This window comes from Alligator sinensis, unplaced genomic scaffold (genome assembly GCF_000455745.1).
Source record: "Alligator sinensis unplaced genomic scaffold, ASM45574v1 scaffold961_1, whole genome shotgun sequence".
Taxonomy (NCBI): domain Eukaryota; kingdom Metazoa; phylum Chordata; order Crocodylia; family Alligatoridae; genus Alligator; species Alligator sinensis.
The window spans coordinates 590,367-613,521 of NW_005842737.1; the positions used below are offsets into that span (position 1 = coordinate 590,367).

At 59.5% G+C, this 23,155-nt stretch overlaps 2 protein-coding genes across 2 annotated transcripts in view; one reads left to right on the forward strand and one right to left on the reverse strand.

The window, feature by feature from the left end:
• SHANK3 (SH3 and multiple ankyrin repeat domains 3) overlaps positions 1-13,446 on the forward strand; it is a 513,573-nt gene extending 500,127 nt beyond the window's left edge. Inside the window, exon 26 of the mRNA XM_025216389.1 lies at positions 5,930-13,446. Coding sequence (XP_025072174.1) covers positions 5,930-6,473 — 544 coding nt within the window. The 3' untranslated portion in view covers positions 6,474-13,446. The remainder of the gene's footprint in view (positions 1-5,929) is intronic.
• A 5,570-nt stretch (positions 13,447-19,016) lies between these two features.
• The window catches only part of MAPK8IP2 (mitogen-activated protein kinase 8 interacting protein 2), a 16,396-nt gene continuing 12,257 nt past the window's right edge, over positions 19,017-23,155 (reverse strand). Inside the window, exons 7-11 of the mRNA XM_025216401.1 lie at positions 23,076-23,155; positions 21,990-22,109; positions 21,588-21,658; positions 21,160-21,258; positions 19,017-20,844 (exon numbers count right to left, since the gene is read on the reverse strand). The exon at positions 23,076-23,155 is cut by the window's right edge and continues 15 nt beyond it. Coding sequence (XP_025072186.1) covers positions 20,772-20,844; positions 21,160-21,258; positions 21,588-21,658; positions 21,990-22,109; positions 23,076-23,155 — 443 coding nt within the window. The 3' untranslated portion in view covers positions 19,017-20,771. The remainder of the gene's footprint in view (positions 20,845-21,159; positions 21,259-21,587; positions 21,659-21,989; positions 22,110-23,075) is intronic.

The following is a 23,155-nucleotide window of genomic DNA, read 5'->3' on the forward strand; positions in this document are numbered from 1 at the left end:
AGTGCAGGGGTCAGATGACCCCAGCTAGATGCTTGTCCAGTCTCCTCTTGAAGACCCCAAGGGGAGGGAGAGCACCACCTCCCTTGGAAGACCATTCCAGATTCTGGCAACCCTTACTGTGAAGAAGTTCTTTGTAATGTCCAACCTAAATCTGCTTTCCATCAATTTGTGGCCATTGTTCCTAGTTACTCCAGGGGATGCCCTAGTAAACAGAGCATCTCCTATTCCCAGCTGCCCTCCCCTGATGAGGATTTATAGGCAGCCACAAGATCACATCTCAGATTTTTCTTGTGAAGGCTGAAGAGACCTAGGTCCCTCAGTCTCTCCTCGTAGGGCCTTGCCTGCAGGCCTCTAACCACACAGGTGGCCTTCTCTGAACCCTCTCAAGATTCTCCGCATCTCTCTTGAAGTGCGGCGCCCAAAACTAGATGCTGTACTCCAACTGTGGCCTGACCCATGCATCACCTCCCCGGACCTGTTCGTGATGCACCTGACAATGCATGATAAAGTGCAGTTAGCCTTGTTGAGCGCTTTGTCACATTAACAACTCACGTTCATCTTGGAGTCAATAATGACCTCAAGATCCCTTTCCGCTGCTGTGCTGCTGAGAGGGTCATCCCCCAGCCTGTAAGTGTGTTGGTGGCTCTTTTTGCCCAGGCACAGCACTTTGCACTTGTCTTTGTTGAACTCATTCTGCCCATTTTTCCAACCTGTCCAAATCCACCTGGATCCATTCCCTACCCTCTGGGGTGTTAACTTTGCCTCATAATTTGATATCATCCGAGAACTTGGACAGGGTGCTCTCCACGCCCTCGTCCAAGTCCTGGTGAAGATATTGAATAGCACTGGTTCACGGACCGAGCCTTGCAGGACTCCACTGCCCACATCTTTCCAGGTCTATATTCGCCGGTCCATGACCACTTTCTGGGTGCAACCCCTAAGCCAATTTGCCACCCACCTGACCGTATAATCATCTGCGTCACAGGCTGTCAGTTTATTTACAAGAACAGAATGAGATACCGTATCAAAGGCCTTCTTAAAGCCTAGGTAGATGACATCTACTTCGACTCCTGCGTCTCAGCATTTTGTGACCTGGTCATAAAAAGAAACAAGGTTAGTCAGGCAGGACCTACCTGCATTGAACCTGTGCTGATTTCCTTTCAGCATTATTTCCCCTGCTGGGCTCCCACAAATGTGATCCCTAATGATTTTTTCCAGAGTTTTCCCAAGGATAGAAGTGAGACTAACTGGCCTACAGTTTCCTGGTTCCGCCCTCCTCCCCTGCTTGAAAATAGGGACCACATTGGCCCTTTTCCAGTCCTCTGGGACCTGACCGGAGCATCACGAGTGCTCAAACAGGCGTGCCAGTGGCTTTGCTATGGCACTGGCCAAGTCCTTCAGCACCCTTGGATGAAGTGCATCTGGGCCTGCTGATTTGAACACATCCAGCCCCTCCAAGTGCCCCTTCACTAAGTCTGCGCTAACAGTTGTTGGGCTGGTGTCCCTCCTGTGTCTATCTATGATCCAGCTGGGAGAGTTATCTTGGCCTGTGTCTAGGCATACAGATGCAAAGAACTCACTGAAGAGCTCAGCTTTGTCCCCACTCTCTGTCACCAATTGCCCTAGTTTGTCCTGCAGGGTCCTGTGCTACCCTGCACCTTCCTTTTGCTCCCTATATACCTGAAGAAGGACTTTTTGTTGTCCTTAATTTTTGTCACCAGCCTGAATTCTAATCCTGCTTTGGCCTTCCTAACTGATTCCCTGCAAGTGCGAGCTAGGGAGTTATATTCCTCCTGCCAGGGAGCTACCCCCTGTTTCCACAGCCTGTATACCTCTTTCTTTGCCCTTACGCTTTCCTGGACTTCCCTGTTCAGTCTTGGCCCCTTTGCCCCCTTTTATGTGCAATGGGATTGTCTCCTTCTGCACCCATAGGATTGCTCCTTTGAAGACAACCACCCTTCCTGGACCCCCATTTCGCCAATGTTCTTGAGCTTTAACGCCTCACTAACTAATCTCCTGAGCACACTGAAGTTAGCCTTTCTGAAGTCTAGCACTTCAGCCCTGCTGGTTAGTTCACCCACCCTTTGCCAGATAGTGAATTCAATCAATCGATGGTCACTATCCCCTAGGTTACCTTGTACTTCCCACCTGTTCAGTTTGAACTCATCTTCCTTGAAGTCTTTCATTCTGTCCAACTGGATGCATTGTTCTGCATGAGGTCTTAGCAGTGCTCTGAACAATGGCGGTGATCCTTCGCTGTGTCTGGTAGCACTGCGGCTCCTGCCTGATACCCCCAAGGGCCACGGTTGCCTTTTTCACGTCCAGGTCATGGTGGAGGCTCTGCTGTCCCCATGATGGACTGCCCAGGTTATCATCCTCCTTGGTCATTCCCCACTGTTAAGCTCCTGGCTCACTTGCATTCTCAGCATCCCTCAGGTCTTTCTGCACGGTGGTCAGTCCTCCTCTTCATATCGTGCATCAGCAGAGGCTTACTGTGTGTGCCCTTGTCACTAATGAAAATATGAAATAAAGGAGAGTGTATACCCACCCACAGACACCCCAGGGCAATGCAACCTTGTGTTTAGACATGCTGGACTCAGCCTGTTTTGGTACCAGAAGGAAGCATTCTTCCTGGCTTAAACTAGCTCTTCAGCAGGTCTCCAACATGGTCCCATGGTGGAGAAGAGCAGAAATGCCCCCAGTAGCGCAGCCTGCACCTCTGCATGGAATTGTCTCTTCACCGGGCGGCAGGACAGGTGCGCAATGTAGGAGAGCCCCCCCGCAAGCATTTCGTTGTCAGTCCTTCTCAGGGCACTGTCGCTGTGTATACACCATCCAGGTCCGCAGCTGAGTCTAGGCTTGTTCACCAGTTACTGCAGCATTCTGAGTAGTGTCAGCTCAGCGCCCTGTCACCCCTGCCCCAGTGCCCTCGGCCCCCTGCTCTACTGTGGCCAGTTTGGGCGTTCTTGGTGTTTTGCAGCCATGAGCTTCGTAGTGGTGCGAGGGCTGATCGTACCATTCTAAGAATTGGTGAGACAAACACTCGCCCGGGCTGATTCAGACAGGGCCGCTCCTGCCTCGAGCAGGGGCTGGACTAGATGTGACCCCTGCCAGCCCCTGTCCTGTGACTCTGAGCTGCCACCCCGTAGATTAAGTGGAAGGAACGTGCAGAGAAACTGGCGAAGGTGCAGAGCTGAGCGGCAGTGAAGACAAGGGAGTGGAAAGCAAGTTGTGCGAGGGAAGGGTGAGTGCCTCAGGCATGGCTTGTGTGGAGACGAGAAGAAGTGGGGCACAACAGCAGTTTTCAAATGCCAGACTGGCTCCCATTAAGGAGAGGAAAAACAATGGTTCTCCCTTGCCACAGGGCAGGACACAGGGTAATAGGTGTAAAGTGTAGCCAGGCAGGTTTACATCAGGTCTCAGAGGACAGTTCCTGCACACTGGGAGCATCTACACATCACCCTGTGGTGCACTACAGTGTCTGCACGTGATCACTAGCTACACTGCGTTAGTGATGCACTCCCCGGGTCTAGCGCTCCACCACGGCGATGTAGCAGCAGCATCTAAGCATGCGCCGCTTGCACAGTGCAGTAACTGCCTGTGCTGCGCCGTGCTTTAGTACTTCCAAAAGGAAGTACATCACCATATGGCGATATGTAGACGTGCCCACTGAGTACTGGGCTGTAGATGGATATCGTCCGATCAGCCGGACAGTAGAGCAAGCTGCCTAAGGAAGTGGTGGATCTCCATCCCTGTAGGCTTCTAAGCAGAAGCTGGAGGAAAGCACCTCCATGGGGTGAGGTAGGACCAGCACACCCAGCTCCTGTGCAGGGCACCTTTGAAGTCCCTTCCTGTCCTCTGGGAGCTCTGATCCAAGAGGACACAGGGTCAGGGGACTCCAGCTGGCACAGCCCCATGGGAAGTGTCAGGGGCACGGAGGAGTGGGGGCATGACCCACATTAACCACAGCTTTGCAGAGGGTTACAGCCTAAGATGCCCCCATTCTGCTCCAAGTTGCACAAGCCGGTGAGTATCCACACTGTCCAACCCCAGAGCCAGACAGCTGCACAGGCAGAAGAGCCCGGAGAGGACCATGCTGGGACCCTGGCAGCTCGTGGCTGTGGGGAGGAAGACTTCATGTCTGCAAGTCAGAGCTGCTGGGAAGGCCATTCTGCCCATCAGGTGTGAAGTCAGCTGGACACCGTGAGAGGCAGCTTCTTCAATGCCAGCACCAGGCTGCTGTGTGGGAGAGCACAGGAAGCAGGGCAGTGTCTCTCTGCCTACCTCTCCCTTGCCATTTCATACAATACAGGGAGATCCTGGGGATGGTTTTTATCAGTGCTACACACCCCCAGGGCTCTGGCCCCCAGAAGGAGCAGCAGGGCTTAGCAGAAGGAAATGCTGAGGAGTTGCAAGGCTCAGGCCAGTGCAGAGGGTGCCCTGGGCCAGGCCTGGCCCACTGGCTTCGGAGTGGACAGAGCACTCTAGTAACAGGAGCAAGGAGGCAAATGTTCTGTTTGATGTTAAATGCACCACTTCATGCTCCCATGGGTAACCCCTGATGCAGCACTCTTCCCCAGCCAGGCAGAGGCCACAAGTGCTGGCATTTACCAGCCACTTGGGCTTGGAGCCCCTCACTGGCTCTGTGGCTCCCTAGCATTTCTCTAGCTCATTTCTGATGAGCTGAGGCCTCAGCAAAGGATGCCCAGCCCATGGTGGTGAGGCAGGCTGCTGCACACAGCCCACCCAAGCAAGCAGGGCCAGAGCCTCGACATGGAGTCACTCAAACACCAACCAACCACAGGCCCCCTTCCCAGGCAAGAACATGTGGCCTAGTCCCAACTCCAGCTGCTGCCAGCCATAGGAGACCAGACTTTTGCCATTCTCCAACCAGCCTTTGCTGTTGTGCTTCCTGGGAGCCCAGGACATTCACACGGAGACAGGAGCCCACACACAGAGCATGCACAGCCTGCAGGCAAAGCACGACGTGCCCACAGGTATCAGCAACAGGCAGGCACATGCAGCGCCTGGCGCAGGTGCCGCCACATCCTGTTCAGCAAGGAAGGGGCCTCAGCTGTGGCAACAGCATAGCCCTCAGCTTGAGACCTCACAGTCTCTGGGAGAGGCCTTACCCCAGTCGTGCCCCCTGCCCCATGGGCTGGACTTGCCCATAGGGATCTGGCATGTGCTGCACTCCTGGTCAGCTAGCTCCCATGCAGCGCATGCCCACCTGCATGTGCCTGCCTCCCCAAGGTGCCCCAGACATAGGGCCCTGTCTTGTCACACTGCCTATGTCACCTTCACCCATGACAATACTCCGTCTCTGCTGCCTTCTGTCTCGCTGCACTGCAGCGGCACTCCCATCCACACCCAGTACTCAGGGCAAGAACATCTAGCTCCAGACTGGGGCACTGCCCTCGACTGGCAGAGCATGGCCAGAGATGTGCTGTACCTGCTGACAGCGAATGGACCCAGTTTCAAGGGCAAACACATATCCCCACCAGTGGAACTAAAAGGGTTGCAGCCAGTTGTGCCGGGGCTCGACCGGCTCTGGCACAACTCCCGAGAGGCTGTCATGATTCAGTCGAAGGCAGGTGAGGTCAGCGGTGTCCCCACCTGCAGTGCTTTGCCGTGTGTGTGTCGGGAGCAGCAGGGCCAGGCCTTCCCGGGGTCTCCGCAGAGTGCACCTAGGTCAAGCTTGGCCAGCACGTGGAGAGACTGTAGGTACTGGCACATACGTCTGCCACCACTGCCCCGCCAGGCTGACTGCACCACAGTCCCTCCCTGTCTCAGGCTGGCCCCGCGCTCCAGCCCTGCTGCCCCTCGTGTACAGCGTATCTGTGTGCTCTCGTGTCTGGGGATCTCCGCCTCACCCCTGCCCTTTGCTCTCTCTCTCTCTCTCTCTCTCTCTGCATCTCTTACTCCACAGACTTTTCAGTAGTTTAGGAGAACTCAGCACCATTTCCCAGCGGAGCTCCGGAACCACCTACACGGTTCGACCCGGCAGCCGCTACCCCGTCACCCGACGTACTCCCAGCCCAGTGAAGCCCGCCCTGGATCGGACAGAGCCTCTCAGCACCGTGCGGCCCTACGGCCTGACCCCCCCCACCATTCTCAAATCTTCCAGCCTCTCCATCCCACACGAGCCCAAGGAGGTGCGCTTCGTGGTGCGCAGCGTGAGTGCCCGGAGCCGGTCCCCGTCCCCCTCACCCTCTCCTGGGCCACCCCTGCACACGCTCCACCCACCACGGCCCTTCATGCAGAAACCCCTGCACCTGTGGAACAAGTATGACGTAGGGGACTGGCTGGAAAGCATCAACCTGGTGGAACACCGAGACAAGTTTGAGGACAATGAGATCGAGGGCACACACCTGCCTGCCCTCACCAAGGAGGACTTCGTGGAGTTAGGGGTCACACGGGTGGGGCACCGCATGAACATTGAGCGGGCACTCAAGCAGCTGGTCGACAGCTGACCATCCTAGGCAGTGCTGGCCTCTTCCAGAGCCACTGGACGGGGAGGGGGCATTTCTACCAGGCTAATAAACGAAACCCAATTGGATTCTTTCTATTCTGACCACTGCACTGAAGGGCGAGGAGCCGCGGAGCCCCTGCTCCTGCTTGCACTCGCGCGCAGAGCCCAACCCACGCGCCCTGCACCAGAGCGCCGCCGCCTCCGGGAACAGGAATGTTGCATGACGCGCTCGTCTCCGTTCCTCAGAGTCCGCCCTGTACATCGCTCGGCGCCGTTCCCAAGGCACGTCGCTGCTGGCTGGCCGGCGGGGTCGAGGCACCGTGCCTGGTCAGGCCCAAGCCCCTGTCTTGGGGTCTGGGCCACGCAGTGGAGCCTGGTTTGCCTGTGTGGAACAGGGACAGGAGGGCCAGCATCGCTGGTGCAGATCAGGAGACAGCCCAGCCCAGGTCCTGGGGCGCACCCTGGAGGGGGCTTCACCACACAGTGCTGGTCACTTCAAGCCATGGTCTGAGCTGATGGGCATCAATCAAGGTCCTGGGCTCTGGGCCAGGCACCGTGTGCACTGCCAGGTCAGCCCTCCCTGGTGTGGCTGGCGCACGGCTTGCTGGGTCAGAGGTGCGCGGAGGCTGAGTGCAGGCTGCTCCCAGGGGCAGGAGGGCAGGCTGGAAAGCGCAGCTGTGGAAAGAGGAATGCACAGTGCTGGCACTGGTAAGACTGGGAAGGCGGCAGCAGGGCAGGCCCCGACCACCTGGAGCATAGCAGGAGCAGAAGAGTGGTGCGAGGCAGGCAGCATGTGGCCCAGAGGCCATCTGCCAGGACAGGCAGGGTTCAGGGCACCTGGCAGGCCTGGGAAGCACAGCAGCAAGCACACAACAGGGGGAAGGGCTCCAGCTCAAAGGCCCAGTGGAATTGGCAGCAGAAGGGCCATTCTGGGTGAATGCCTAAGCTAATGGTGGAGGATGAGCCATGCAGCAGAGAAACATCTGACCTGCTCCCTCCCTGCCCATAGCTGCGCCTCCCTGGAGTGACCACCCGCACCCATCCAGCCCCAGAGAGGAGGAAACCTATTGCCATGACAGCAAGAAGACTGTGATGACCCTGGTGCAAGAGACCAGCCTTTGGACTCTGTGTTCCTTTGCCCTATTGCCCTGGTGAGAGGGACTGAAACCGCATGGATAGAAGCATGTTTGGGGGATGTCGGAGGGAGCCTGGCGGGGAATCCAGCAGAAATGCTTTGCCAACGTTTGGGGGGTGGGGGAATGGGGTGTTATTTCCTCTTGGTTCGGGGTCGTTTCTAAGGGGGACACATTGATGGGTAATATATAATCTCCGTGCATTTATGTAGAGCAGCTGATGATCAACAAGAGATGATGCTAACTACAGGATTCCCACTCCGTCCTAGTCATCCTTATTTTGCATCTTTTTAATCAGCTATATATTTGAAAAGAGAAGAGAACAAATATCTATATATCTATATCTATAGCTATAGCCACCTGATTTTGTTATAATTTTACTAAACCTATGTAACTCTAGACTCCTTGCGATGCGGCTGGGTGGGGGTCTCCATGCCCCCGCTCCCGGGATGCTCACGACTCCCGGGCCTTTTTAAGTGACTGACTGAATGAATGTTAAAGTCTTTTTTACAAAAACACCCGACAGCTCCTTCCAGACACTCTGGATTTTAAAGATTTAGAAACACAGAATCAAGCTTGGTTTTTGGGACACACCAAGTCTTCCACCCCCAGGCAGAGGTGCGGAGCTGGCACACTTCCACGGCACCACAGGCCCCACGCCTCTGGCAGGCACGGGGCTCCCACCGCTTCAGGTCTTCTGCCTGCAGTCCTGGGAGTAAGAGCCATCATTGTGCCACCGAGCACTTAAACTGCGCTGTAGACGTCTAAGTGCTGGGGAGACCTTGCTAGAACAGTGGGACCAGGCCACGGCGCAGCCTGGGCTGCTCCCGTGAGCGCCTGTGTGTCAGGGCAAGGCAAGGAGGGGGCTGAGCAGGGCTTTCCAGGGCAGAGGCAGTCATGGGGCAGGAAAGGAGCCTGGCTCCAGATGCTGCCCCTGAGCTGGAGTTTTGCTCTGAGACCCCAGCCCTGGGGTAGGCAGAGGCCCTGCAGGGGAGGAGGAGCAGTGGGGAGGAACAGCTTTGGTGAGGGGCCTAGCCAAGTGTGGCTTGGGGGCTGTGCCACCAGGAGCAGCTTGGCAAGGCCCTGGCACCAGTGAAGCTGTTTTCCCGCCCTCACAGCCCACGGGGCAGGCGTCACAGGGGCAGATGCTGCAAGAAGAAACGTCCCTTGCTCTGTGGTGCTGAGCAGGGCCTGGAGGGTCTGGGCAGAGCTGGGGAGACCCATGGCTGGAGCTTAGGCTCATGCTTCTCCCTTCCAGATGTGATGACCTAAGTTGTGTCAGGCCTCAGGTCTGCCTCATGCCCTTCCTCCATCACTCAGAAGAGCTTTCTCCCAGGGGTAGTTGCAGAGCAAGGATGTGAGCAGGGCTGGGGTGTCCTGCAGGGCCCCGTGCCAAAGGCACCCAGTCTTGCCTGGGAGCGCCATGATCCAGGGACCTTGCCTTGGTCTGGCACTCCCCGGCCCCATCACCATCCTAGCTAGGTGCCTCGGCTCTGGGTGCAGCAGGGCTCAGCCCTGCCCACTCAGAGGGGAGCAGCTTGGTGACCAGGGGTCCCAGACAGCTGAGGCCCCCGGTGAAGGCATTAACTCTTGTGGTGCTAGAGGGAAGGACAGGGAAGGTCCACTCTGATCCTCACTCATCTCTGACCTTGACACGTCAGCTGGTGAAAAGTCCCAGGCCACGTGCTGGGCTCTGCAGCCTCCCCGACCCCCAGGCAGGCCTGGGCCACGCTCTGCAGTGCTGTCTCGTGTCCCGAGCTGACTCCTGGCACAAGGTGGGGAAGACTTGGCCTGGGCAGCCCTGCCCAGAGTGCCCTACACTCTGCCTCCCAGTGTGGTCCTGCCCCTTTCCTCTCCTCAGCAGCAACCCAGAGCTCACAGCTTGCGGCAGGGCTATGAGGAAGGGGAGAGGGTGGTGCCTCAGTGCCCCCTTGGCCTGAGAACAAGACACCCACTCTCGCCACGAGGCAGCCTGAAGTCTCGCCTGAAACCCTCCCACACACAGCCACAGCCTCAACAGCAGCCATTGCTTTCATATCACCCCATGCTGCCAGACCCACATCACGGCCTGTGCCCCAGCCCAGCACCCAGCAGCCCATCCCATGCCCAACATCCAGCCTCTGAACCAGGTGCCCAGATAACCGCGATGCCATGAGCCCAGCTCACCTTCCTTCTCCCACATCCCTGTCCTCAGCCCAATGGTTAAGCCCTCCCCTGCACACCATCCCTCCGTACCCAACCTGCCTTCCCACACATGCCCCCACTCCCACCCCCCACATCTGTTATGCCACATCCAACCCCAACACCAGCTCACGCACCATACCATACTCGCATCACTCTGCATGTACTCATCATGCACCCTGCACATGGCAGCCCTGAACACAGCCTGGCCGTGCGTACCCAACATACACACCCCACCTTCCCATTGCCTAATGATGCCTTGGCCAGCATCTAGCACGCTTGGTCCTAGCACAGCACTGACACCCTCCAGCGCTGACCCACTGCATGCCTGGCGCTAATCATTCCACACTGCAGCCCATGCCAGCAATGCTGCCTCATGCCCTGTGATCATGCCTGCACCCATTGGCACATTCAGATCCCCTACAGCCAAAGCCCTGCAACAGAGGCAAGGCTTCGTGCATCACCAAGTCCCATCCCTGCCCATGCTTGTGGCTGTGGCAGACAGTCCCTTTCCAGACAGCGTGATCCCGCCATGCACTGGGCTACGTGTTCTGCCGCACCTGGGCCCATGCTCTTGGGTAGCAGGTAGCAGAGGACACACAGCTCCCTGCCACCACCTCCTGTCCTTGTCCATTGCCCTGCACCACGTTCCCTGTGCCTGGCCAGCAGCACATGCATGTTGCCCACTGCTCAGCACATGGCAGCCCCTGCACACCTTCCTGGCCCTACCCACAGCAGCACAGCCCTGCAAACACCTCCTGCCCCTGCCACAGCCGCCTCCCCATGACTGATTCTGGCTTTCCTTACCACCCCATCACTGGCAGGCCCCTGCTTCTCTATGCCCCATGTTTCATGCCACACCTCGCTGTGCCATGGGTGAGCACCTGTCACCCATCGAGTCCACCCCTGTGGCCCAGTACATGCCATGCAGGAGCCTCTCATCCTTCAGCCCTGCCCACCACCAGCCCCACCACACCCCCAACATCCGTCTCCGTTGCCCCGCAAATCTCCATCCCGTCCATAACTCGGAGAGGGTGCCCAAGCCCCACAGTGCCACCAGCTCTGCTGGACACTGCTCCTAGCAAGCCACTGTTAACACCCAACCAGCCCAGCCCAGCCCCCTCACAAGTCCTGTTGGGGCCCCTGAGGGGAGCCCATGGGCCCGGCTCAGCCTGGGGGAGGCTGTCCCAGGGTGGAAGCGCACCTGGTGTTATCCTGAGTGCAGGTTGGTTCCCAGCTCATGCTCGGTGAACTCTTGGTCTCTGTCCCTTCTGCAGCTGTTTTGGGGCAATCTGATGAGACCCACCTGCACCTGCCTCCGGCTCAAGGAGGCTCGAAGACTGCAGACCTCACCGTGTCTGCAGGAAGTTCGGTCTGGGACCGGGGATGCTGGACGCCCTCTTCCCATTTCTGAAGAGCCCTACCTGCTCCCCCATGGAGCTGCATCTCCTTAAGAGGGCTAGAAATGGCGTGTGCTGCTGATTGCAGAGAAGGGCCGTCCCGGGCACCCGCAGGGTGCACCGCAGCTTCCACCCGGCCAAGCAGCTGCAGCCGTACCTGTGTTGAAAACACTGAGTGGCCCTTGGTGTGAGACTGAGGCCTCTGGCTCCATCAGTCCCAGGGCCACCACGGCTCATCCCAGTCAGGTATAACCCAAAAAAGGTGCCTTCCAACCGGGGTCTCTCCCTCTGGCTCTAGTCCCCAGGTGGCTCCCTGGCCCCTTGTGAACACCCGCCCTGTCTTCTCTCTGCCCAGTCACAACACACAGCATGGCCCATCAGCACGGCTTCTCCATGTCACCCCTCCCAGGACAGGTTGCATCTGTGCTGTGGCTCCTTCCCGCTCCCCATCCCACAAGACAGGGCAGGAGTCAGCGTGAAGACAGGAGACGGCACTGCAGGCATGGCTGGTCTGAGCTGAGCTGAGCTGAGCTGAGCGGATGCCTGGCTGGTGTGGCATGGGCTGGCCCGGCATAGCTGTGCCAGCATGGTGCTCCCCAGCCACCCCACCCTGCCGAGAGGCAGAGGCACCGGGTGGGCCGAGCCCCACACTAGTGTGGCTGACACAGCTCCCAGGCCCTGTACCACCTGGCACCATGTCAGCAGGCCCTGGGGGGGATGGCCTTGACCCACAGAGCTCTGGGGATGCCATGTCCCCACAGCTGGGCATTGACATGGCGGGGTGGCCGCTGCCCCAGCACAAAGACGGGGGCTTGCCAGCTCCCAGCTCCTGCATGTCTCTGGAGATTGCTCTGCTGTCCAAAGGAAGCTGTTGCTGCTGATGCCTGCAGAAGTGCCGGGCTGAGGCCAGTCCAGCAGCTCGGCTTGTTGCTTCCTGTCTCCAGATGACAGAATCTCATTCTGTATCCATTGAGACACCCCGGGTTCCAGCCAGTTCTGGGGAGAGCCAGGCTGTGGGGGACCTCTGCCCCCACCTGGCCTGTCCAGCAACAGGCGGGTGCGCTCCCAGTTCAGTATAGAAGACTTGCTGCTTCACGGGCTCATTGACTTCCGGGGGAGTCGCATACCATGCTCCGCAACATGCCTAGGGCTTAGGTCCCGAGATCCACGTGTGTGTGTGTGTGACTGGCAGTGGAGAACTTCTCTTGCAGTGTTCACACCCATCCGCGTCCACTCCAGGACCTTTCCGGGAGCAGGCTGCACACAGCCCCGCTGGCCCCGCAGTCTGGTCCCAGGGTCATTCCTAGTCTCACTTAGACGGAAATGTCACGTTCCCGTTACTGTAGCTGCTGCTACTTTTCGTTTTTCAGCTGAAGCAGAGGGTTTTTTTCTTTTCCCCATGTGTAGATAGCTCTTTTCTGACTCCGTATCTATTCTCCTTGCATTGGCATCTCCGTTCCAAACATCTCCAGCAAATGGAACATTTCATTCTGAAAAGCCATTTAGGAGAAGGCAGAGTAATGCAGGAAAGGAACCCAAAACAACACCTTAGCGCAAGGTCCATTCAGAGAACAGCCACACCCCACCCGCCAGGAACCCCTGCTCCCGTTGGGACCTGCCGCGTGCTGAGGTTACTGTGATTTCTCAACGACGCTGGTTTTCTTCTGTAAAAATGGGTACAGATTTTTTTGGTTTTGAATTTTTTTTTAAGTTGTTGATAATTTTTTTGTCCAGCCTAAGTTCGTACATCCTTTGTTCTTCAAAGAATTTCTAGACGTTAAAAACAAGAACAGAACAAAACTCGCAACACTTTGCTCCTGATTGTGAAAGGCTTTTCCAGCTACAGCCGTTTGGAAACAGAAGCAAAGCGTGTTTTAATTTTTCAGTCACGAACATACACACACTTACATATGCGCGCGCGCGCGCGCACACACACACACACACACACACACACACACATCTCTCTCTCTCTCTCTCTCTCTCTCGCTCTCTCACACACACACACACATACATACACACACACACATGCACGCACGTCTCGCACTCATGTCCCTGTTGTTCACGTAGATTAACTCACCTGTGGGTTTTTGGTTCGGTTCTTTTTTTGTTTTGTTTTTTTGTTTTTGTTTTTTAAATGTTACAGGGTCCGTTTGACGTCACACCTGATTTTGTACGGATTTTCTGAGGAGATTCCTCCTTCTCCAGAGTCATGGAGGTGTGGCCCACGGCTCTCCCTCCCTGTGACGTTGTGATACACACACCCCACAGAGATCTATGTTTCTTATAGTATATTATTATGATTATTATTATGTAATAAATTTATAAGAAACCTTTGTCTGTGTCCTGGGCCATCTCTCAGCACTCCCCCCTGGCCTCTGAGAACTGCCCCTCCTCCCCTGGCTTTCTTTCTGAGGGCACCTTGCTGCAGCTCTGCACAGCAGGGGCTCCTGGCCATGGCCACGTGCCCATTGCACGGGGCTGCCCCAGCCAGGCCAGCACAGGTGCACAGAGGACAGTACTAGTCACAGTGCTGCCTCCCACCCTGCCCAACTGCAGAGCCCCGCCAAGGGAGGATACCACTAGGCAGCAGGCACCTCAGGAGGCCTGGCCTGTGGACCCACCATGGGCTCCCAGGGCTGGGCAGAGCCTGGCTGTCAGGAACCAGGGCAGCCCACAGCTCCACTTTCCCCCACCAGCCCAAGTGACTGAGCATGCCTGTCTGCCAGCAGCCTAATGACCCCCAGCTTCCCCAGTGGCCTGCCCAGGCCTGGCTGCCTGCATGCCAGCAGCCGCCCTGTCAATGCCCAGCAGGACAGAGGACTTGGCCCAGCCCTGAGCTCCTTCCTGCCGGCCAGCCCATTTGCTCTGGGATCCTTAGCACCTGCTCCCCCTTGCTCCTGGTGCCAGCCCAGACCTCTGTCTCCTGGGAGAGAGCCTGGCTCATGGCTCAGCTTAGCCACCCCCAAGCCCTGGCACAGCTACAGCTATCTGCTCCAGACCAGCACCATACCTAGACTTCCGGTGGCCCCGGGCAAACTTTTAGTGTAGGGCCCCACTTCACCAGATATAATGATAATAATAATAATTATTTTCACCATTTTCGGGCCCTCTTTCTGTCCGGGCCCTGGGCAGCCGCCCGGTTTGCCCATGCCTGTGTCTGACCTGGCTCCAGACCACCTGGCCAGGGATCCTGACTAGATAATTGTTTCACCTGCTCCCTGCCTCAGCTCATGGCTCCACTGTGAGGCTGCTCACATAGTTTCATAGTTGGTCGGGTCGGAAGGGACCTAAGTAGATCATCAAGTCCGACCCCCTGCCATAGGCAGGAAAGGATACTGGGGGTCAAACGGCCCCAGCTAGGTGTCTATCTAGCCTCCTTTTGAAGACCCCCAGGGTAGGAGCCAGCACCACTTCCCTTGGAAGTTGGTTCCAGATCCTAGCCGCCCTGACTGTGAAGTAGCGCCTCCTGATGTCTAGTCTGAATCTACTCTCCGTCAACTTATGGCCATTGTTCCTTGTTACTCCCCGTAGTGCTCGGGGGAACAGGGACTCCCCCAATGCCTGCTGGTCCCCCTTGGCCAGTTTGTAGATGGCCACCAGATCCCCTCTCAGCCTTCTCTTGTGGAGGCCCAACAGGTTCAGGTCCCGTAGCCTCTCCTCGTAGGGCCTGCCCTGCTACGCCCTGATCATGCGAGTGGCCTCCTCTGGACCCACTCCACGCTGTCCACATCCCTCACGAAGTGCGGTGCCCAGAGCTGGACGCAGTACTCCAGCTGCGGCCTGACCAGTGTCATGTAGAGGGGGAGGATCACCTCCTAGGACCTGCTTGAGATGCATCTGTGGACGCACGACAAGGTGCGGTTGGCCGTCCTGACTGCATCCCCACACTCGGCCCATGTTCATTTTGGAATCAATAATGACTCCAAGATCCTTTTCTGCCTCTGTACTGAGGAGAAGGGAGTTCCCCAGCCTGTAGGTCTGCTGCTGGCTCTTCCTCCCCAGGTGCAGCACCTTGCACTTGTCAGTGTTGAATCCCATCCTGTTCTCATCCGCCCACCCCTGTGACCTGCCCAGATCTAGGTGCAGCCTGTCCCTCTCCTCCTGCCCACTTCTCCCCACATCTTAGTGTCATCCGTGAATTTGAACAGGGTGCTTTTCACCCCCTCGTCCAAGTCGCTGATGAAGATGTTGAACAGCACGGGCCCAAGGACCGAGCCCTGGGGGACCCCACTGCCCACATCCCTCCAGGTCGAAAAAGACCCGTCCACCACCACTCTCTGGGTGCGGCCCTCCAGCCAGTTAGTGGCCCATCTGACTGTGTAGGCATCGACGCCACAGACACCTAATTTCTTACTGAGAATGGGGTGAGAGACAGTGTCGAAGGTCTTCCTAAAGTCCAGAAAGACTACGTCCACCATGACACCTGCGTCTACAGATTTTGTGACCTGGTCGTGGAAGGCCACCAGGTTGGTCTGACAGGACCTGCCCCTAATGAACCCATGTTGGTTGCCCCTAAGCATAACCTCCCCTGCTTGCCCATCACAGATGTGCTCCTCGATAATTTTCTCAAAGAGCTTCCCCAGGACTGAGGTAAAACTAATGGGCCTGTAGTTTCCTGGGTCCTCCTTCCTCCCTTTTTTGAAAATGGGGACCACATTGGCCCTTTTCCAGTCCTCCGGCACATCGCCAGAGCGCCACGAGTGCTCTTGTAAAGCCGCGCCGGGGTCCCACAATGACCTCTGCTAATTCCCTCAGCACCCTGGGGTGGAGATCGTCAGGACCTGCTGATTTGAACATGACCAGTCCCTCCAGAAGTTTCCTGACTAGGTCCTCTCCGCCCTCGGGGCTGGCTGCGCCTTGCCTGGGTCAGTCAGGAATCCCGGGGGGGGGGCGGGTGACCCAGTCCCTTCTCAGAAAAATGGAGGCAAAGAAATTGTTAAAAAGATTAGTTTTGTCATCTGGTGTAACCACCAGATTTCCTACCATGTCCTGCAGAGGCCCTCACGTCTCCACCCCTTACAGACCTCAGTCCCCAACCCACCTGCCCCTGATCCCAACTGCTCCCTAACCTCACCCATGCCTGCTCCCCTGGCTGTGACCCTCTGGGGTCAAGCCCCAGCCACCCCTGCCCTGATCAGACCCTGACACAGGCAGCCTCTGCCAGGAGGGGAGCTGGCCTGGGACTGTGCGCGAGACTCTGGCGACATACTGACCAAGGGGGCGGCTACACTCACCCTTGACTCACACCGGGCGCCCGGCCTGGCTGGGAATCCAGCCCTCCATCCACGGCCATTGGTGAACACTGTCCCCTTCACTGGAGCTGCCACCCAGATCACCCCCTCTGTCTGACAGCTGGACAGGAGGGAGCCCGCACCGGGCAGAGCAGGTGCCCAAGGGCCCTGCCTTCCTCGAGGAGAGAGATGCGGGCTGAGATTAATCTGTTGTCCCCTCTGGAGTGGTCCATGAACCGACAGCACCATACGGACAGGGCCGACAGGAAGCATCAGCTCTGCGCAGACGCGTACTCAGGAGGGGCGGCTGCAGCCAGTGCCATGTGCAGCCCGTGTCTGGCGCAGGCAGCGGGGCTGGTGGAAGCAGCCTTTTCAGTCCTGGCAGGTATGGGACCCAGTGCTCCCTGGGAGCTCGCTCCAGCCGTGAGGCAATGGGCTGTGCCACTGGGGACTGCGTCTGGCGCTCACCTGCTGCGTGCCTACCCCATGCCACCGCCGGCTCCAACAGGGTGTACCAGAGCCAGGCATCTCAGCAGCTCCAGGCCAACGGGCTTGACGAGCTGGCGGCAAAGGCTGGTTCATGCCAGGGCTCCTTTGCACGCTGCAGAGAAATGCTCAGCCACCTCAACACAGGCCCTGGCCAACAAGGTGTGCCACGCCCAGGCTGCGACACAGCTGGCCTGGGCAGGGCCTGTAAAGGTGGCAGGGGCCTGCCAAGGCTGGAGCGAAGTGCTACTACTGCTGCTGTCCACAGGGCCCCCAGGCAGGGACTGCTTCCTCTGTGAGGTGCCAAAGGAGGATGCTCTGGCGAGCAGCGCTCAGGCTGGGCTGGACAACTCACTGAGGTGAGCGGGGAGAGTGAGGCCGCAGAACGATGGCAGACAGGCACGGCCCGGAGAAGCCAGCACTTTGCACCAGGGAGAGGGAGCAGTGACACCAAGGGGTGGGGGCAGCAGCAAGACACTCGCACCCACATCGCTGCCAACCAGGGGCTGGGCTAGAGGCACAGCTGCTCCAGCCAGAGCCCTGCAGGGTGGGGGCAGCTCCAGCTCCCTCCTGCTTCCACTGGCTCCTCCTGCAGCCTAGCTGGGACAGCCTGGCAGGGTGGCAGCAAGCGCACCAGACCCTGGGGCTGGGGGGACCTGAGCAAGCAGAAAGAGGCTGGTAGGGGCTGTGGGGGCAAGGACGGGGATGGACCAGGCCAGCTGGGAGGGGCTGGGGCAGCTGAAGAGGGCCAGCTGTGGGACAGGCTGTGCACATACGTGGGCACAGAGAGAAGGCAGAGTGGCACTAACAGCAGAAACCATCTCCACGTGGCCGAACGAGGTGCCACGATTCTGCCACAATTGCCCAGGAGGTGCCAGTGAGTGCGAACCCCATCCGTCTGGCCTGCTCCTAATCACAGGGCTAACGAGCCCCACGCACAAGGCCCAGGCTCGAGACTCCAAACCACCAATGCCTTTGACCCACCCCAGGAAGGTCGGGGACCGTGACTGCTGCCAACGTCCCCACCCCAGCATACCTGCCCTGGGTTGTCCCTGGCAAGGGGCCCTGGGGAGCCCGTCCTGAACTCCGGCCGGGGGACGGGCCCTGGGGGCCGAGGCGCCAGGGCCCCTGCGGCAGCACAGCCGGCCGTTGGCTCCCCCGCGCAGGGTTGTGCACTGCCATGAGGGCTGGCTCCCCCTCCCCTCAGGGCCCATGGGAAACCCCGCTCACAGTGCCCCACTCCTCCCCCAGCCCTGGCCCATGACACAGGCCCTTTGGCCCATTCCCAGCCTGACCGCTCATGCCAGTCATCCCATGCTCTGGTGCCCATTGTCCCTGTTGGTGCCAGCATCCCTTCCCCGCCGGCCAGCTGCGGTTATAGGCCGGGGGGGGGGTCAAGCCCCTCCCAGTGGCTCCAGCCCCGCCACATCCCACAGCCCCTGCACTGGCTTTGCTTTGGGCTCAGCCCTGCAGGCAGCAGGTACCCAGCGCCCCGCCCAGCACTCCCTGCTTCTCCCAGCTCACAGGGGTCTGAGCGCGATGCCCGGGCTAAGCCCCACACAGGAGAGAAGGCCAGTGCCAGGGTGCTGCCCTCCTTCCCTGACCCTCCCCCCCGCCCCCCTCTGGCCCCACAGTGCTACTCCTGCGGATACGTCAGACATCCCCAGGGCCAAGGCAATGTCACAGACTGGGCTGACAGCCAGCAGTGGAGGGGGCATTGAGGCAACGTGCTGTGGGGTGCCCGGCCTCACATCAAGGCCCCCATGTCCTGCCCACACAGCGAGCTCAGGGTGATGCATGTGGGCCCTGCAGTTACGGTTGCGTCTGAGCTGGGGGGGGGGCCCCACGGCACCAAGGACAAGGCCAAGCTGCACGCAAAGGCGGCAGCCCCACGCCCCAGCCAACAGCCCTGGCTGCCCATGTTGCCCCTGGTCCAGGCTCTGTCCACACCAAGCAGTGCTGTCCGCTCCTGAGACGAATGTGCTGGCCTGCGCCAGCCACAGGTTTGGCGTTGAATGGATGCTGCCCTCGGCTTCCTCCAAGCAGCATCACCCCCCCAACCCCTCACAAGGCCCCCGCTGACCCCAGGCAGGAGAGGGGCGTGGGCACACAGTCACACCAAGCATATATTTTATTGAAAGACAGACTGGATGACAAGGCAGTGAGGGCCTGGGGCTGGGGCTTTGTACAAGATACGGTTGCGCGGTAGTTCTCCTGTCGTGTACAGTTACAGATAAATATTGGTACAGCGAGCGGCGTGGAGTTATAGTCACTAAACTAGCACGGACCGGAGGTAATGCGGGGCCGGCAAGCAAAAGAAATCACCAGGCACAGCAGTGGGGGTACATGTGGGGGGGGCACAGCCGCGCACCCTGAGCAACCCGAAGGCAGCAGCAGGGACCAGCCCACGGACCCTGCCCAGCTGCCAAGGATGCCTCTGTCCACTCGCAGAGGGCCCTGGGGCTGGGTGCAGATGGGTGGCAATGGGCAGGGGGCCAGGTGAGTGTGGGGCTGCCCTGGGGGGGCTGGATAGAGGCCTTGCTCCTGGGGGCAAACACATTCATGCCAGGAATTACTTCCCCCTTTGAACTCAGCCTGGCCATAGCACCCATCTCCAGCTGCCTGGCACGCAGGCAGCCCCCAGAAAGGGAGCACCGGCCAGGTCACATGGCCAGCTCCTCTCAGGAGAGGCATGACACGGCACAGACCCCAAGAGGGGCCGGGAGCAGGTGCTGAGCTGCAGGGACCCCCCGACATCCCACAGGCTGCGGGTTGGTCATCCAGGTGCTGCCAAGCCAGACTGGGATGATCTGGGAGAAAGGCTGGGAAAGCCATCCACCCCCTCCACTCACACTCACACTCACACTCACACTCACACTCACACAGTTCAGAGCGCTTGGACAAGGCCAGAGGTATGAGGGGGCCAAGGGGGAGGCAAAACCCAATCCACACTCAAGCTGCCATGGACAAGCATGTGGACATGACCTGGAGCCACGGGGATGGGGGCACCAGCAGGGGCCACGGGACACTGGGGCCTGGAGCTCCTCCCTGCCCCAACCTCCAGTGCCCATGCAGGGGAAGGAAGGACTAGAGATGTGTCCCACACTCCTTGAGATGGAAGCACCAGCCACAGGCCTGTGGCACCAATGCTGTTGTGGGTATTTTGGGCAGCAGCTCCATGTGGGGCCATGGCAGGGGGCTGGTGGCCCCACATGAGAGGCTCGCAACTCCCATGCCCACCCCTGCCCCATCCCTGGCACTGTGTGGAGCTCCCATGGCTGCAGAGCTGGGAGGTGCCTGCCCAGAGGCAGGCTTCAGGGCCCAGGGACCTTCAACGATGCACCTCCCCACCGGGCCCTCTCCTCTGCTCTCCTCTTGCCCCTCCCAGCCAGGTACCCACTGCATGATGGTCCCTGCCCACAGCTCCCCCACCCCGGCAGCCCCTCCCCACTTCCCTGGTCCCCACGCTCACCCAGCAGCCCCTGCCCCCCAGGCACCATATGGCCCTGGAGTCCTCAATGTATTTGCTTTGGTCATGCAGGACAGCAGCCTCCTGGCAGCAGCTCCCAGCTGCCCCCCAACCTCCATCCAGGCAAGGGCCAGGTGTCCGGATGCCCCACGCCAATACCTCCCACCTTGCCTGGGCTGCTGCTGGTAGGACACCTGCATCCCAGCCCCGGCCCCCAGCAAGGCAGCAAGGGTGTGCAGCGACCCCACTGAGCTGGGGCCAGGGCTGGGGCTGGGGCTGGGGCCGGGGCTGGGTCTGGGGCAGCAAGGCCGAGCCAGCAGGCAGCAGGGTCCTGCAGAGTCTCTGGGCGCTGGCAGGGCTGGGCGGGGGCGCGGAAGCAAGACCCAGTGACTCACTCCTTTACTCCAGGTAGATGTCCTCTGTGGGGCAGGCATACTCCAGGTGCTCCTGGTAGTATTCCTGGAATGCGCGGCTGCAAGGCAAGGGCCCCGGTGAGCCAGGGCACGGGCCCAGGGGCTGGGGTGCCTCACACCAGCCCAGAGCCTGGCCATGGGATGGATTACCACTGCAAACCCCAGCCCCAGCAACCCAGAGCCCAGCCACAGCCTGAGGCACCACTCCCAGTACTGGCCCCCAGAGCCCAGCCATGGGCCAGCCCCATCATGCTGACTACCAAAAGCTGGAGGACCCTGGCTCACCCTTATCCTCTGCCCTTCCCTAGCTCCGAGGCCCTCCCGGCTTCCCCCATGCTCTGTGGGGCAGTCCCTCTCCCCAGCCCCATGCTCACCCGACACACTCAGCGACGTGCCGCATGGACTCCTGGGAGACGAAGACGTGGCAGGCAAAGCGGCTCAGCACAGGGTGCTTGGTGATGAACCCGAAGTAGCTGTGAGACACGGGGGATCAGAACAGAGACTCCCACGGGGGTGCCGCAGCAAGGAGCCCCGGGCTGAAGCACTCCTGGCAGGGGCAGGGGCAGGGGCAGGGGGATGTGGGAGCAGGGAACCCCGTACTCCCTGATGTTTTCCCCGGGTGGCAGGTCTCAGGGCGTGAGGCCACCATCACCAGATATCTGGTGGGAATGGGGCACAACTCCCTGGAAACTCAGCTGGTCTGGGACAGGGCAAGGCCATGCACAGGGGAGGGTCGGAGCACCCCCTGTCCCCCAGTGCCCTGGGGTGGGGCCCGCGAGTCAGCGTGGCTGGGGCCTCTCACCAGCTGTTCCGGGGATGGCAGCCACAGAAGGAGATGTTCTTCATCTGGAAGAAGTGGCTGCAGCGCTCAAACTGCAGAAAGTGGTTGCATGTCAGAGCTCGGCCTCTGGTCCAGAGGAGCCAACATCCCCCAGCCTTCCCAGGAGGGGAAAGTCAAACCTGTCCACCCCTCCTTCTCTGCCTCAGAGCTACCCCACAACCCACACTGAGCAAGCGCAGGCCCCAGCCCTGGGGCAGCACTTAGCTGCATCAGCTGAGCCTGTTGGCAGCCGCCCAGGCCCCTTGTGCAGGGCTGCCCCGTCTGCACCCAGCATGAGGAGCCCGGCCTAGGCCAGGAGCAGGGCCAACGCCCCCACCCTGCTGCCACGACCTCCACACTCTCCCAACAACATCCTGTGCTCACCTCCTCTTCTCTGCTGTACTCGTTGACTGTCAAAATCAGCTTGATGCCCTGCAGTGTGATCTCCAGGTCACAGCTGGCCGGCGGGCGCAGGTGCACCGTCAGCTTCCTGGTGGTGGCAATCTGGAAAGGCCAGGAGCGCAATGCCCCATGATGCATGGCCAACAGGGCCTCCCTGGCACCCCACTGGGCACTGGAGACTGTGGACAGCCCTGCACAGCAGGGCCCTTGCCAGTGCTGGCCCAGCCAGGATGTGCCTGGCACTCCCCCTCCTGCTCCCAAGGCCATTGATGGCACAACTGCTACCTCACCGCCTGATCCTGGCCGCTCCTGCTCCCCACGGGCCCTCCCCAGCTCCTGAGGGATGGGCAGCTGCCCCAGCTGTGCCCCAGCCCCTGCCCCACCCCCACAGGCCCGGCTCTTCTTGCCACTGCTCTGATGGATCCAGCTGTGACCTGCCCCAGCCCTGTCACAGCTTCCCAGAGCTCTGCCGCTGCCGCCATGGGTGACACATGTTCCAGTTCCCAGACGCAGGACCTTGGGTTCAGCACATGGCACATGGCATCAGGGAAGCCCCACATCCCCTGCGGTCCAAGCCAGCCCGTTCTCACCACTCCACCCACACCCACGCCAGCGCCGGCACCCCACAGCATCACTTGCACCCAAAACAGTGCCCTGGCTGCTGCCCCCCCCCCCCGCCCCACAGCCTAGTTAGGCTCATTGTCCTCATCACTTGCTGCCGTGCGGTCCTGACTCTACAGCAGCGCAAAGCCCAGAGCCAGATGCCTACAGGCCCGTCCCCACCGCAACATCCCACAGCCTGCACTGGGAGTGCCCCTTATTCTCTAAGGACCATGTCTCCCCTCCAGCTGCCATTACGTCTTATCCTGCTGGGACAGGCTGGGGGCAGAGTATCCAGGCACAGTGCCCAAGCCCCAAGCCAGAGCCCCTGCCCCACTCCCCACAGCACCCACTGCTGGAGAGGCTCACCCCAACCCCGCCAACATCCCCACCCCTCCTTCAGGGCACAGCAGCAAGTCCCTGGCAGCACAATGGCCCTGTCCTTGGCACCTGCGGCCCCAGCCCCACCTTCTGCATGGCAGCGCACAGGATGCCATTGCCCTGATGGTATGGCACCTCCACGGAGCCCAGGAACTGCACGTTGCACC